At 43.1% G+C, this 14,407-nt stretch overlaps 1 protein-coding gene across 1 annotated transcript in view; it reads left to right on the top strand.

The window, feature by feature from the left end:
- pip5k1bb (phosphatidylinositol-4-phosphate 5-kinase, type I, beta b) overlaps window positions 1-14,407 on the top strand; it is a 114,903-nt gene that overhangs the window by 63,269 nt on the left and 37,227 nt on the right. Inside the window, 1 exon segment of the mRNA XM_034170123.1 lies at window positions 663-962. Within this exon segment, the coding sequence (XP_034026014.1) occupies window positions 663-962 (300 nt within the window).

The raw sequence follows: 14,407 nt of genomic DNA, 5'->3' as shown, positions 1-14,407 counted from the left end.
TACGGACTTAATTTTTGTCCGGTAATTAATTAATGTTCGGTATGCCTTCAGAAATGTTCTTCATTTGTACAAGGTCATAAACTTCATTATTCTGTTCACTTTTGTATAGAATACCCTAAATTAAAACATGTGAATTTTAGAATGTAAACATTGTGACGCAGTCAGAAGCTGATGGTTTGTGTCACTGATTTAAGGTCTCTCTCATGAACAGTCACACCTACTCCTAATTTCCATCATCCAGCATGTACTAACTATACAGTAGGTGGCAGTGTTTTCAGATACCAGGCATGACAGTGGGATATTAGATAAGCAAAACAAAGTTGCTCTTTTGATCACTCTGGTGCATTAGAGTTCACTAGAGTTGAAATAATTTGTCCTCATTCGCTCATTCATTTACCTACTCACCACACCACCACTGCATGTACCTGAAAAGGAATAATCTACCAGCAGAAACAAATTAGAGAAATTTATAATCCATGTGCAACAACCTGTCTGATTTCACAATATCTGTAACTTAACTTTCATTTCTTTAATTCATTATTATATGACATTGTATAAATCAGATACAATAGCATGACAATAAAAGGATAAACACAATAAAGTGCAAACACTTATTTCCATTGTGGTCCTGAGTGTGACTCCTGCTATTTTTCCCCCTGCAGAACCTGAACCAGAATCCACGCACACTGCTGCCCAAGTTTTACGGCCTGTACTGCATCCAGTCTGGAGGAATCAACATTCGGCTGGTGGTGATGAACAATGTGCTGCCTCGCTCCGTCAAAATGCACTATAAATACGACCTGAAGGGGTCCACTTACAAGAGACGAGCGTCCAGGAAAGAGAGAGAGAAGGCGAGTCCAACCTACAAAGATCTGGACTTCCAGGACATGCATGAAGAAGGCCTGTACTTTGACCCAGAGACATACAACAACCTGATGAAGACGCTGCAGAGAGACTGTCGGGTACGTACAAAACTAGAATGTTTGATTGCATAAGCTTAATTCTGCTTTTGAAAAAGCAAGAGCAAGCCACTTGAATACATATTTGGCTTTGTTCATTTGCTGAATTATTTGAACATTTCACAGTAATGCTGACGTGATGGCTTTTGGGAATGTCGTTGGGGTGCACATAAGCGGTATCATGTACGCATCATGTTAAAGGAAAGTAGTTGTATGGACCTAGGTTTACTGAGAAATTTAAATTTGTGTATCTTGCAATAACGATACACAGATACTTTTAATAATAAAAATAATTTTTCCGCTAACAAAAGGTTTTGACACTGTCCTCCACAACATGTAACAGCTATTGTTCAGTTTTGGTTTTAGGTTGCCATTTTTCTTCTTCTTCTTTTTTTTTTGGTACACCTCATCTTGTAATTGCCTATGTTTTGATGCTTTCCTTTTGATACAGATTCAGGAACATTGTTCAGTACAGGTTTCGAGTTAGAAGTCAGTAATTTCTTGTCATTTATAATTTCATGATTTGGCACTGACTGTCCCCTGCCACACATTATGCCTACTGTGTGGGAGGGGAGGTGATGGTCTAGTGGTTAAAGCGTTGGGCTTGAGACCAGAGGATCCTCAGTTCAAATCCCAGCCTGACCGGAAAATCACTAAGGGCCCTTATATAAATACAGTCCATTTACCATTTAGGGGTGTAAAGATAAACTGGTGCAAAAGTTGCAACAAAATTGATACTGAATCTCACATCCCATCCAGTTTATGGGGAAAATCAGTTAAAAAACTATTACAACTGTTTCTGTTAAGAGACAAGAACTCATGATGCATTGATAAAAATACCAATTTAAGATTGGTAGCAATGATGCAGGAACAAAAGTAAAGTAGATTTTTACATCTCATTGTGAAATTCACCCTTTTTAAGGACGGCTGAAAATCAGAGAGGATTCTGTGTGGCTTTTTGACAAATACTTGAAAAGGATAATTTTTGACAGGTAATTTTAATTTTTTTTACATGTGAGTCACAATGAATACATTTTAATTGGTGCAATTCAAAAATATTCATGTCAGAACTGCACCGGCTATGACTTGCAGTGTTTTGTATTCATATGTATGTATGTCATTATAAAGTACTAAGCTTTGTAGGGATGTGAATCGTACAACAACTCACGATTCAATTCGATTCTGATTCTTGGGGTGACGATTCGATTCAGAATCGATTTTCGATTCAAAGAGCTCTGAGAAATAGTTATATTACTTAAAAATGTTTATGTTTAAGAAAATGCAGCTTTACAAGGTTAATCAAGTGATTCTAGATGTAAATTTATTTATCTGCTTTGTTCGTTCAGAGTTGGCTGGCAGTTTAGCAAAGCGCTGGTCAGTAGTCGGCAGATAACGCTGCTCCACTTCTTTTAGCTCCAGGTGATGGCGTAGCATGTGGGCTTGCGGATTTTAAGTGTTTCCGAAGTACTTGACTTTCATTTTGCAGATTTTGCACACTACATAAGTCATGTCAAGTTCCTTCTTACACAGCAAATAATAAAATCCAAAATGCGCCCACACATTTGCCTTCAGCAAAGACGGTGCTGGCTGAATTAGCTCTTCGTCTGCCATGCTAAGCTACAGCCACTGAACTCTGCAGCGCACGAGTGTTTGAAGCACGCCGGACCCCCCCCCCCCCCTCGCGGGGACGCTGTAGTACGGAAGCCGTTGCCTGACAAACAGTACACGCAGCGAGTAAGCAAGATTATGTTTAAAAAATGCTTTTAAAAAATCGATTCTTGGACATTTTGGATCAATTCAGAATCGTAATAAATAAGAATCGGGATTCGGACGTGAATCGATTTTTTCCGACACCCCTAAAGCTTTGCCAGAGAGGAGAAAATGTGTGCACCAAAGTATGTAGCTGTTCAAGTGAAGTTGTGACCTTTTATTACTGCAAAGGTTGTACACCATCACTTTCCAGCTCTATATACTGTAAGTTGTTCACTGTAAAGATTCAGTGCAAAGACTTATACACACACACAAGTTTTCCATCTGTTTGCTCACTGGGCCTCGGTATGTGTCTGCTGTGTGTTCACTCGGCACCCTTGCTTTGCCTCAGCTGCTCTGGTTTCAATGTATGACAGCTCTCCAAACACTGAATGTGATTAAGAGATGATACTGATAGCGTGAGAGCCTCAGAGCGTGATCCAGAGACAGGACTCCAGTCCAAGTCTGGAGTCCTGTCTTTTATGTGCACAGATCAGAGCACGGTCTGCTGGAGAACAGTTACAGCTCATATGCAGAAATGAAGTGAATCCACCGCACTTAGGAACATGAAACAGGTGTATCAAAGAAGGCACCACAAACAGCACATACTTATCTTTAATAACGTTCTCCGGCACATTCGTGAGCATTCATTAAGATCACATTTGCTGAAAAGCTGGACTCACAGCTGTAAAATGTTTGTAAGAATCAGTATTTTATCCATTTGTTACTGTTGGAAGGATACTGTGGTCTTGAGCTCTGCCTCATGTTTTCCCATATGTTGTTTGGATTATAGTTTCAGCTGAGGTTTTACTGCTGATATGGTTCTGCACTCACCCTGTTTATGAGGCGTTTCAACTGGCAAGTTGGACTTTATCAGGAGCAACTTCAGGTTGAGTGTCTTAAACAAGGACACTCACTCACTCACTCATCTTCAGCCACTTACTTCAGTTGAGGGTTGCGGGGGGCTGGAGTCTATCCCAGCAGTCATAGGGTGTGAGGCGAGGTTCACCCTGGACAGGACGCCAGTCTGTCGCAGGGCCACATGTAGACAAACAAACACATTCACACGCACACCTACAGAGAATTTAAAGTTTCCAGTCCACCTAACGTGTGTCTTTGGACATGGGAGGAAGCCAGAACACCCTGAGAAAACCCATGCAAACTCCACACAGTAAGGCCACAGGTGGGAATCAAACCCATCACCTCTTTACTGTGAGGCAACAGTGCTAACCACTAAGCCAAGGACATTTTGAAACATAAATCTTTCAGTCTACATTAAAGCCAGTCATCTCTGTTGGCTGTCGTGTGTGTGTGTGTGTGTGTGTGTGTGGGGGGGGGGGTGGGGGGGGTGGGGGTTATGGAAAAGTGGTTACCCAAAGTGTAGAGAAGCAGCCTTGTGACCAAAGCGTCATACGTTCAGTCCCCCCAACTGGCCATGAAAATGTGGGTGGGGAAGATGAATGAACAGCGTGTTCAGATTTTTCTGTGGACATGATCTTTGCGTTCGAAAAGAGTTTATAAAGTTTTGATATCGATCCAGCCTAAATTTTTCCTCTTTCTTCAGACTTTTTATATAACTACAGCTAAGTTTCGTTTGATCTCTTTCTCTTAACATCCTTATGACATCACAAAGCTGTGATGAAGTCAGAATTGAGAAGGTTCTCCTCCTCTACTCTTGGAGGAGGTAACAGTAATTTTCCTGTTGTTCCTCCGGCGGACTCTCAGAGTGACATTCTAATTAAATGTATTTTTGCCCTCACAGGTCCTTGGTACGGATGGGTCCAGCAGAAGGGCCCCGTGTTATGAACTTTGTTCTTCCCACTTGACAAATCTGTCCACACTCTGAAATTGGATGTGGAAACTGACAAGGATGTGACCGTCACTGGGGATCACTGTATCAGACGTGGCCCAGAGACCAGGAAGTAAGCCTTCCTGTCAGAGATCCTGCTGGGTGCTGACAACCCTGCATGACGCCGCTGTTCCACCATGTCTCAGTTTTCAGTATTTAGGAGCAGCCAGACCTCAAACTGTGTTTCAAACAGTCGACTGTCGTGAACAGTCAGCACAGTGAACTGCTCTGTGAGGTTACTGTGCCGTTCCTCTTTCTGAGTTACAGTAACGTTACCGTCAGCATTTCAGAGGAACCTGCAGTAATTGCGTCAGGTTTTGGCTCCTCCCATTCTCAGTGGCCAACATGCTGACTTTGTCGAAGTTGTGTTTGCTTTTAAGCGATTTGTTAAGCAGCTTGGAGCCATAAATACGCCTTCCTCGCTTGCTGAATTGCTTAATATTTACACTAGCGGCACCCACCACATACACATTCCCGAGCAGCGGACTACGTTCTGTATGCGCGTTACACGTCGTGTGCGTCTATACGTCTGGGAAACTCTTGAATCGTAGATGCTGGCGAGTCTACAGTTTGTTATTGTGGCCGTTTCCTATGCCTGCCTTCTAAGCGGGAGTGAAATTGCTGTCTAAGCAGCATCTCAGGCCATTTCCATGAGTAAGCATTTGACCTCTGCCCCTCAGGAGAGGCTGTGGATCAGAACATGGAGCAGGGTTTGGCAAAAGCAGAGCACCAGGGGGTGGAGGCCGTAGACAGAGTGAGGAAACGCTACACTGTTCAACTCAGGGATATCTCCTGGTTTCTCCGACAAGAAATATTGGCCACTTGCTTACAGTGTTTTGTTTCACAGGAACATAGAAGGTAGAGTGATGAGGTGGCGAGGAGGATGCACAGCTCCTATGTGAATGGCAGCATTACCCCCTCCTCCTCTTTTACCTCCACTTTCCATTTCTGTGCAGCTCCCCTGATACACCTCAAGTGTCAAAACATCATGAGACATTAATTATAAATGTTGATATGTATTGCACCAGAAAAAGCGAGTCATCATTAATCACAGTGTGAGAGAGAGAGAAAATGTGTGGTCTGCTGCTGTGGCTGTTGGTGTGATTTGTAACAGAAATGTGTCAGTTATGAGTTGTTGTTGTCAGACATACTGCTACCAGTGATACTGATGATAATGTCAAGCTTCAGTGGCCAACATGGGACAAAATATTCAGGAATGATGCCTAATTTCACATACAGAGATAAAAAAAAAGAATCCAAAAGTACTGACATAAATGTCTGGTAGGTGGTACATAATGTATTGGAAAACAGCCACTGACCCAATGGTTCACCCTCTCCTCGGCCGTGTAATCGTGTGAAAACAATGACTTCTCTCACTCAGTCCATTAGCGACAGGCAGTAAAGACTGTCCACATTCATTACTGAGAGTGATGTCACTGTAACCGATGGTTACTGTTTCATACTACTATTTTAAGGCATGTAAAAAGAATAATGTTGTACAGCTCATTTTCTGTGCAAAAGGCCTGAACGTGCACCTCGCAAAAAAAAAAAAAAAAAAAAAAGCTACGGCACTGTGATTGGCCTGTGCAAGGTCTTACTGAACAAATCGAGCACATCAGTACTCATGGCAATAGTACTTAAGGCACAAGAGCATTCCATAATCAAAACTGATCCAAATAACCCTCCAAAACTGAAACTGAAAAACTCCTTTGTCCCTCAGGCCACCAGACTGTACAATTCCTTACTCAGGGGGACAGGAAGGAGAGAGACAGTAGTAGCCAATAAACCAGCATTGATCAGTATGTCTGATATTTATATTGTGTATTTCTATTTATATTTGCAAACTGTTTTTTTTTTTTTGCTTTCACTTTTGATACTCTGTGTGCTTCTTACCCTATGTGCTGCTATAAAATTTCCCTGAGGGAGTCTTCAGAAGGGATCAGTAAAGTTCTATCTAATCTAATCTAAAAAATAATGTCATGTTGAAAGAAACAAATTATCTTTATATGAAATAACGGATGGTTTTCTTGTTTGAATGCAATTAGCAATCAAATTGGAGTTGCTGAGTACATGAGTGTCGGCTCCCCCCAAAACGTGCGTGCGTATGGTTCGCCTCCGTGCAGGCGAGGTGCCTTTCATCTGATCACAGAGTGACACCTGGGTCTGTGCCCTGAATGGACAGGAGGCGTGGCTGGATGTTCCTGGTGCTGGACTTCACAGCTGCAGAACACGTACCGTGTTTTGACGGACATGCACGTGTGTGTGTGCTTGCTGTCCTCATGTGGAAATATATAAAAACACATATCGCTTTTGTGACGGGCTGGAAAGTGCACACATTGACAGGCTGCCCCAGCTGAAATGGACCATCAGTTCATGTGGACACGCAGCAGGTGATCTGATTATCACGTCTGTCTGACAGGACATGCGTGTCCTGTGAGCGGCGTGCTGCAGGACTATATGAGAAGCCACCAGTGCGCCAAAAACGCCACTTTCAGTCACATATCAGCAAAAATACGCCATAACAAATGCAGTTTGGTCAGTTATCACTGCGCTTTTTTCTTTTTTTAATAATACGTTTATGTCCTTGTTGATTTCAGGCATTTTCCACACCTTTTACAAGACAGCGATGGTATTGCGGTGGGAAAGTTTCTGGCTGGCAATCAGAGCTTTTGTAAATTGCAGGTTCAAATCCCGTGGGTGGCATGTATTTTCTTTTCACAGCAGCTGTGTGATGTGGTTACACATGCTCCAGCTGCTAAATTTCAATTTCAATTTTTTTTCATTTATATAGCACCAAGTCACAACAAAGCTGCCTCAGGGTGCTTCACAGAAGTAAGGTCTAACCTTACCAACCACTCACACTGTGTTCCTGCTGCGATGTTTCACCTGGCAGATTGACGGAAGAGCCAGAATGCGGTCGGACTGAAAATCCATCGTATATTCCAGAATAGTCGAGGTGCATTCCAAAAATCTTTGACTGCATTCTGTGTGCATTCCAAGCAGTCAGACCCACTCCTCTGGCTGGCCCGTGTTCTGCAGTGCAGTCAAAGTGGAGATGTATCGAATGGCATTTGAAGTATATTCTTTTTGGGGTTTTTTCTTTTTCTTTCTCCTGTCTGCATATGTAGTAATGTTAAGTGCCACACTGGCAGAACCATTTATGTACATTAATACACATATATGCAATTTATTCTTGCAAAACAGAAGGCATGTAGTGCGTGAGTGAACGTGGTGTGTGTGTGTGTGTGTGTGTGTGACCCCCATCTGCCCTTCCCGATCAGCCTACACCATCCTACTCAGGAAGGACCGACCACCAAAACAACACGAAGACAGACAAGAATGAAAGACAAGTGGTGAAGATAATAACTGTGAAGTGATGATTTGTATCACTTCCTGTTCCGGAGCACAGCGGTGTTTTGCTGTATCTGTTAGCTGTTTAATCTGCGCAGTTAGATTGATCTAGTTAACTAGATAACGATTTGTTTCACAGTGTAATCTTCACGTGCCTTAACTAAAGCACTCCCTCTGCTGAATCACCTCTAAATTATTACACATTATTCATGTTGCGTGTTTTTAGGAATCCGCTAGCTTAGCGCAGCTACTAGCTCTTAGCCGGTTTCGCATGGCGGCTTCTCCTGTCTCTCCTGCACTTTTCTGCTCTGGGTGTGAAATGTTTAGTTATTCCTCAGCCTCCTTTAGCAGTAATGGTACTTGTAATAAGTGTAGCTTATTCGTAGCTTTGGAGGCCAGGCTGGGCGAATTGGAGACTCGGCTCCGCACCTTGGAAAATTCTACAGCTAGCCAGGCCCCTGTAGTCGGTGCGGACCAAGGTAGCTTAGCCGCCGTTAGTTTCCCTCTGGCAGATCCCGAGCAGCCGGGAAAGCAGGCCGACTGGGTGACTGTGAGGAAGAAGCGTAGTTCTAAACAGAAGCCCCGTGTACACCGCCAACCCGTTCACATTTCTAACCATTTTTCCCCACTCGACGACACACCCGCCGAGGATCAAACTCTGGTTATTGGCGACTCTGTTTTGAGAAATGTGAAGTTAGCGACACCAGCAACCATGGTCAATTGTCTTCCGGGGGCCAGAGCAGGCGACATTGAAGGAAATTTGAAACTGCTGGCTAAGGCTAAGCGTAAATTTGGTAAGATTGTAATTCACGTCGGCAGTAATGACACCCGGTTCGCCAATTGGAGGTCACTAAAATTAATATTGAATCGGTGTGTAACTTTGCAAAAACAATGTCGGACTCTGTAGTTTTCTCTGGGCCCCTCCCCAATCGGACCGGGAGTGACATGTTTAGCCGCATGTTCTCCTTGAATTGCTGGCTGTCTGAGTGGTGTCCAAAAAATGAGGTGGGCTTCATAGATAATTGGCAAAGCTTCTGGGGAAAACCTGGTCTTGTTAGGAGAGACGGCATCCAGCTCTCATTTCTAGAAATCTGGCCAATTTTCTTAAATCCTTCAAACCGTGACTATCCAGGGTTGGGACCAGGAAGCAGAGTTGTAGTCTTACACACCTCTCTGCAGCTTCTCTCCCCCTGCCATACCCTCATTACCCCATCCCCGTAGAGACGGTGCCTGCTCCCAGACCACCAACAACCAGTAAAAATCTATTTAAGCATAAAAATTCAAAAAGAAAAAATAATATAGCACCTTCAACTGCACCACAGACTAAAACAGTTAAATGTGGTCTATTAAACATTAGATCCTCTCTTCTAAGTCCCTGTTAGTAATGATATAATAATGGATCAACATATTGATTTATTCTGCCTTAGAGAAACCTGGTTACAGCAGGATGAATATGTTAGTTTAAATGAGTCAACACCCCCGAGTCACACTAACTGCCAGAATGCTCGTAGCACGGGCCGAGGCGGAGGATTAGCAGCAATCTTCCACTCCAGCTTATTAATTAATCAAAAACCCAGACAGAGCTTTAATTCATTTGAAAGCTTGTCTCTTAGTCTTGTCCATCCAAATTGGAAGTCCCAAAAAAACAGTTTTATTTGTTATTATCTATCGGTTACTGTGAGTTTTTCTGTCAATTTTCGGGACCTTTTGTCTGACTTAGTGCTTAGCTCAGATAAGATAATTATAGTGGGCGATTTTAACATCCACACAGATGCTGAGAATGACAGCCTCAACATTGCATTTAATCTATTGTTAGACTTGATTGGCTTTGCTCAAAATGTAAATGAGTCCACCCACCACTTTAATCATACCTTAGATCTTGTTCTGACTTATGGTATGGAAATTGAAGACTTAACAGTATTCCCTGAAAAACCCCCTTCTGTCTGATCATTTCTTAATAACATTTACATTTACTCTGATGGACTACCCAGTAGTGGGGAATAAGTTTCATTACAGTAGAAGTCTTTCAGAAAGCGCTGTAACTAGGTTTAAGGATATGATTCCTTCTTTATGTTCTCCAATGCCATATACCAACACAGGGCAGAGTAGCTACCTAAACTCTGTGAGTGAGATAGATTATCTCGTCAATAGTTTTATATCCTCATTGAGGACAACTTTGGATGCTGTAGCTCCTCTGAAAAAGAGAGCCTTAAATCAGAAGTGCCTGACTCCGTGGTATACTCGTAACTCACAAACTCGCAGCTTAAAGCAGATAACCTGTAAGTTGGAGAGGAAATGGCGTCTCACTAATTTAGAAGATCTTCACTTAGCCTGGAAAAAGAGTCTGTTGCTCTATAAAAAAGCCCTCCGTAAAGCTAGGACATCTTACTTCTCATCACTAACTGAAGAAAATAAGAACAAACCCAGGTTTCTTTTCAGCACTGTAGCCAGGCTGACAAAGAGTCAGAGCTCTATTGAGCCGAGTATTCCTTTAACTTTAACTAGTAATGACTTCATGACTTTCTTTGCTAATAAAATTTTAACTATTAGAGAAAAAATTACTCATAACCATCCCAAAGACATATCGTTCTCTTTGGCTGCTTTCAGTGATGCCGGTATTTGGTTAGACTCTTTCTCTCCGATTGTTCTGTCTGAGTTATTTTCATTAGTTACTTCCTCCAAACCATCAACATGTCTATTAGACCCCATTCCTACCAGGCTGCTCAAGGAAGCCCTACCATTAATTAATGCTTCGATCTTAAATATGATCAATCTGTCTTTATTAGTTGGCTATGTACCACGGGCTTTTAAGGTGGCAGTAATTAAACCATTACTTAAAAAGCCATCACTTGACCCAGCTATCTTAGCTAATTATAGGCCAATCTCCAACCTTCCATTTCTCTCAAAAATTCTTGAAAGGGTAGTTGTAAAACAGCTAACTGATCATCTGCAGAGGAATGGTCTATTTGAAGAGTTTCAGTCAGGGTTTAGAATTCATCATAGTACAGAAACAGCATTAGTGAAGGTTACAAATGATCTTCTTATGGCCTCAGACAGTGGACTCATCTCTGTGCTTGTTCTGTTAGACCTCAGTGCTGCTTTTGATACTGTTGACCATAAAATTTTATTACAGAGATTAGAGCATGCCATAGGTATTAAAGGCACTGCGCTGCAGTCGTTTGAATCATATTTATCTAATAGATTACAATTTGTTCATGTAAATGGGGAATCTTCTTCACAGACTAAGGTTAATTATGGAGTTCCACAAGGTTCTGTACTAGGACCAATTTTATTCACTTTATACATGCTTCCCTTAGGCAGTATTATTAGAAAGCATTGCTTAAATTTTCATTGTTACGCAGATGATACTCAGCTTTATCTATCCATGAAGCCAGAGGACACACACCAATTAGCTAAACTGCAGGATTGTCTTACAGACATAAAGACATGGATGACCTCTAATTCCCTGCTTTTAAACTCAGATAAAACTGAAGTTATTGTACTTGGCCCCACAAATCTTAGAAACATGGTGTCTAACCAGATCCTTACTCTGGATGGCATTACCCTGACCTCTAGTAATACTGTGAGAAATCTTGGAGTCGTTTTTGATCAGGATATGTCATTCAGTGCGCATATTAAACAAATATGTAGGACTGCTTTTTTGCATTTGCGCAATATCTCTAAAATTGGAAAGGTCTTGTCTCAGAGTGATGCTGAAAAACTAATTCATGCATTTATTTCCTCTAGGCTGGACTATTGTAATTCATTATTATCAGGTTGTCCTAAAAGTTCCCTGAAAAGCCTTCAGTTAATTCAAAATGCTGCAGCTAGAGTACTGACAGGGACTAGAAGGAGAGAGCATATCTCACCCATATTGGCTTCTCTTCATTGGCTTCCTGTTAATTCTAGAATAGAATTTAAAATTTTCTTTTTCTTACTTATAAGGTTTTGAATAATCAGGTCCCATTTTATCTTAGGGACCTCATAGTACATATCACCCCAATAGAGCGCTTCGCTCTTAGACTGCAGGCTTACTTGTAGTTCCTAGGGTTTGTAAGAGTAGAATGGGAGGCAGAGCCTTCAGCTTTCAGGCTCCTCTCCTGTGGAACCAGCTCCCAATTCGGATCAGGGAGACAGACACCCTCTCTACTTTTAAGATTAGGCTTAAAACTTTCCTTTTTGCTAAAGCTTATAGTTAGGGCTGGATCAGGTGACCCTGAACCGTCCCTTAGTTATGCTGCTATAGACTTAGACTGCTGGGGGGTTCCCATGATGCACTGAGTGTTTCTTTCTCTTTTTGCTCTGTATGCACCACTCTGCATTTAATCATTAGTGATTGATCTCTACTCCCATCCACAGCATGTCTTTTTCCTGGTTCTCTCCCTCAGCCCCAACCAGTTCCAGCAGAAGACTGCCCCTCCCTGAGCCTGGTTCTGCTGGAGGTTTCTTCCTGTTAAAAGGGAGTTTTTCCTTCCCACTGTCACCAAGTGCTTGCTCACAGGGGGTCGTTTTGACAGTTGGGGTTTTTCTGTAATTATTGTATGGCTTTGCCTTGCAATATGAAGCGCCTTGGGGCAACTGTTTGTTGTGATTTGGCGTTATATGAATAAAATTGATTTGATTTGATTTTGATTTTGATGAGAAGTAAGACACCAAGGAGACGGGGCCCCAACCATACAACTTACCAGGACAAACAACCACACATGAACAAGTAGTGACAGCAACAGTCTGTTGTCTAATTAGTGAGCATCCATACCTTAATCTAGGACACCAGAGTCTTGATCCCCTTAAGAGCACCCAAAACCGAATTGTGGTGACGGCCACAAACACACAACCATCCACGCACAGAGACCCAGATCACAGCTAAATATCCGATCACTGCTACGGCTGGTGTGTTGGACCAAGACAAAAGTACAGAACCCTACCATATGACGTGGACCATTCTGGCACGTCAGAAGCCAACCAGGAGAAAAAGGGCAGCGGAAGGGCACAGGGGCCAGGAAGGGCAGCCACCAGAGCCACCGGGGCAGCACGACGAACCAACAGGGGAACGGCCCGGCAGCACCTGAATGCCCCCCACGGAGGCACAGGAAGCAACCCCATACCCAAGGGAAGCACACAGGGCGCCGGCATGGGCCCACAAAAGGGGGGGGCCTCAGAACCACATCACCCAGACTATGGCCCCCAAAGGGAGGAGCGAGCGGCGGGGACGGGGTGCAAAGGAGCCGTTGCAATTGAACCCAATGCGCATGCTGGGACCACCGAGCCAAATGAGGGCGGGGTCTGGTCCCCAGACAAGAGGTGGGACCCAACCCCGCGGGCCAGGAAACACATGAGGCTCCCCCAACACACAAGACCCCTCCAGCACTGCCAGCAGGACCCCCCAAATCCACCCCGAATGACATTCTTACAAAGCTATAATTTCTGTTTGAAATTCCCACCCGAATGTGGCACGAGTTTTGATTTTTTTTATTTTTCATTCCACCCGGTTCTGCTTGATTCCTGCTAATTTCCGAATAAGTGTGACAGGGATATTAGCAGAACTGTTTTGCGGTTGGAAAAACTTAGCATATACTGAGGATCAGTGCTGCAGCAGGGCTAAAACTGAGTGTGAGAAGGCTCTGTGTTCTTTTTAGATGACAGACTTGAGAGCCGCCAGTGTATTTGTGTCGCAGCAAAGTGGAGCACAGCAGAAGAAGTGTGGAGTTCTACAGCCCTGCTGGCACAGAAACAGACAGACAAGCACCGCTTCAGCGTGGTACGCCCTCAGACACATCAGACATGTTGAACGTCTGAGCATATTTGCAACAGGACTGTGAGGATGATCCTCATCCACGTACTGAAAGTTCAGGTGTAAAATCTGTATTCATCAGTGAACATAAAGTTGCACTGCTTTATTTTGTCTGGTTTTGGGGCTGAAACTAAAGAAGCTCTTTTGCACAGACGAGCAGAGAATTGCAGCTGTATTCTTGCTGTTGTAACAGTTTGATTGTTTGCCTGGGAGAGCTGAGGCTCGGGTTCTGTCGTGTTTTTCTGTGGGCAGCCTGCTGTGTGTGGCCTCTATTCAAAGTGGATGCTGTTTGAATAGACTGGGGGAGTTCCAGCCAGGGGATGCAAATCGTTGATATGGAACAGGCAAAGCTCAGACAAAAGCCATGTTGTTTGAGTGCATCATTAAATCTGTGGGCATGACAATATTTCTGCACTCAATTTATTGTTAGTCATGTTTCCTTTGAACATGAGTTAGCTTGAGAAGGAACGAAAGATGTTGTAGGTCATCTTATCTGAGCATGTTCAAACAAAAACAGGCCAGTTTCTTTGGATTCCGGGTCAGCCTGTTGTTTGATGTCCAGTGCAGGTTTTTTTTTAGTTCCTCTAAGCACAAGGCGCATAACTGTATATGTGAAGCTTCCACTGGGGTGTCTTACTTGCCGCAATAATTTATTTCCAGTTAGTGTTTAGGACAAAAACCAAAGAGACAAATGCCTGTGTGAAGCTA

Source organism: Thalassophryne amazonica, chromosome 5 (assembly GCF_902500255.1).
Source record: "Thalassophryne amazonica chromosome 5, fThaAma1.1, whole genome shotgun sequence".
NCBI classification, from domain to species: Eukaryota; Metazoa; Chordata; class Actinopteri; order Batrachoidiformes; family Batrachoididae; genus Thalassophryne; species Thalassophryne amazonica.
This window is presented reverse-complemented; position numbering and strand designations above follow the sequence as displayed.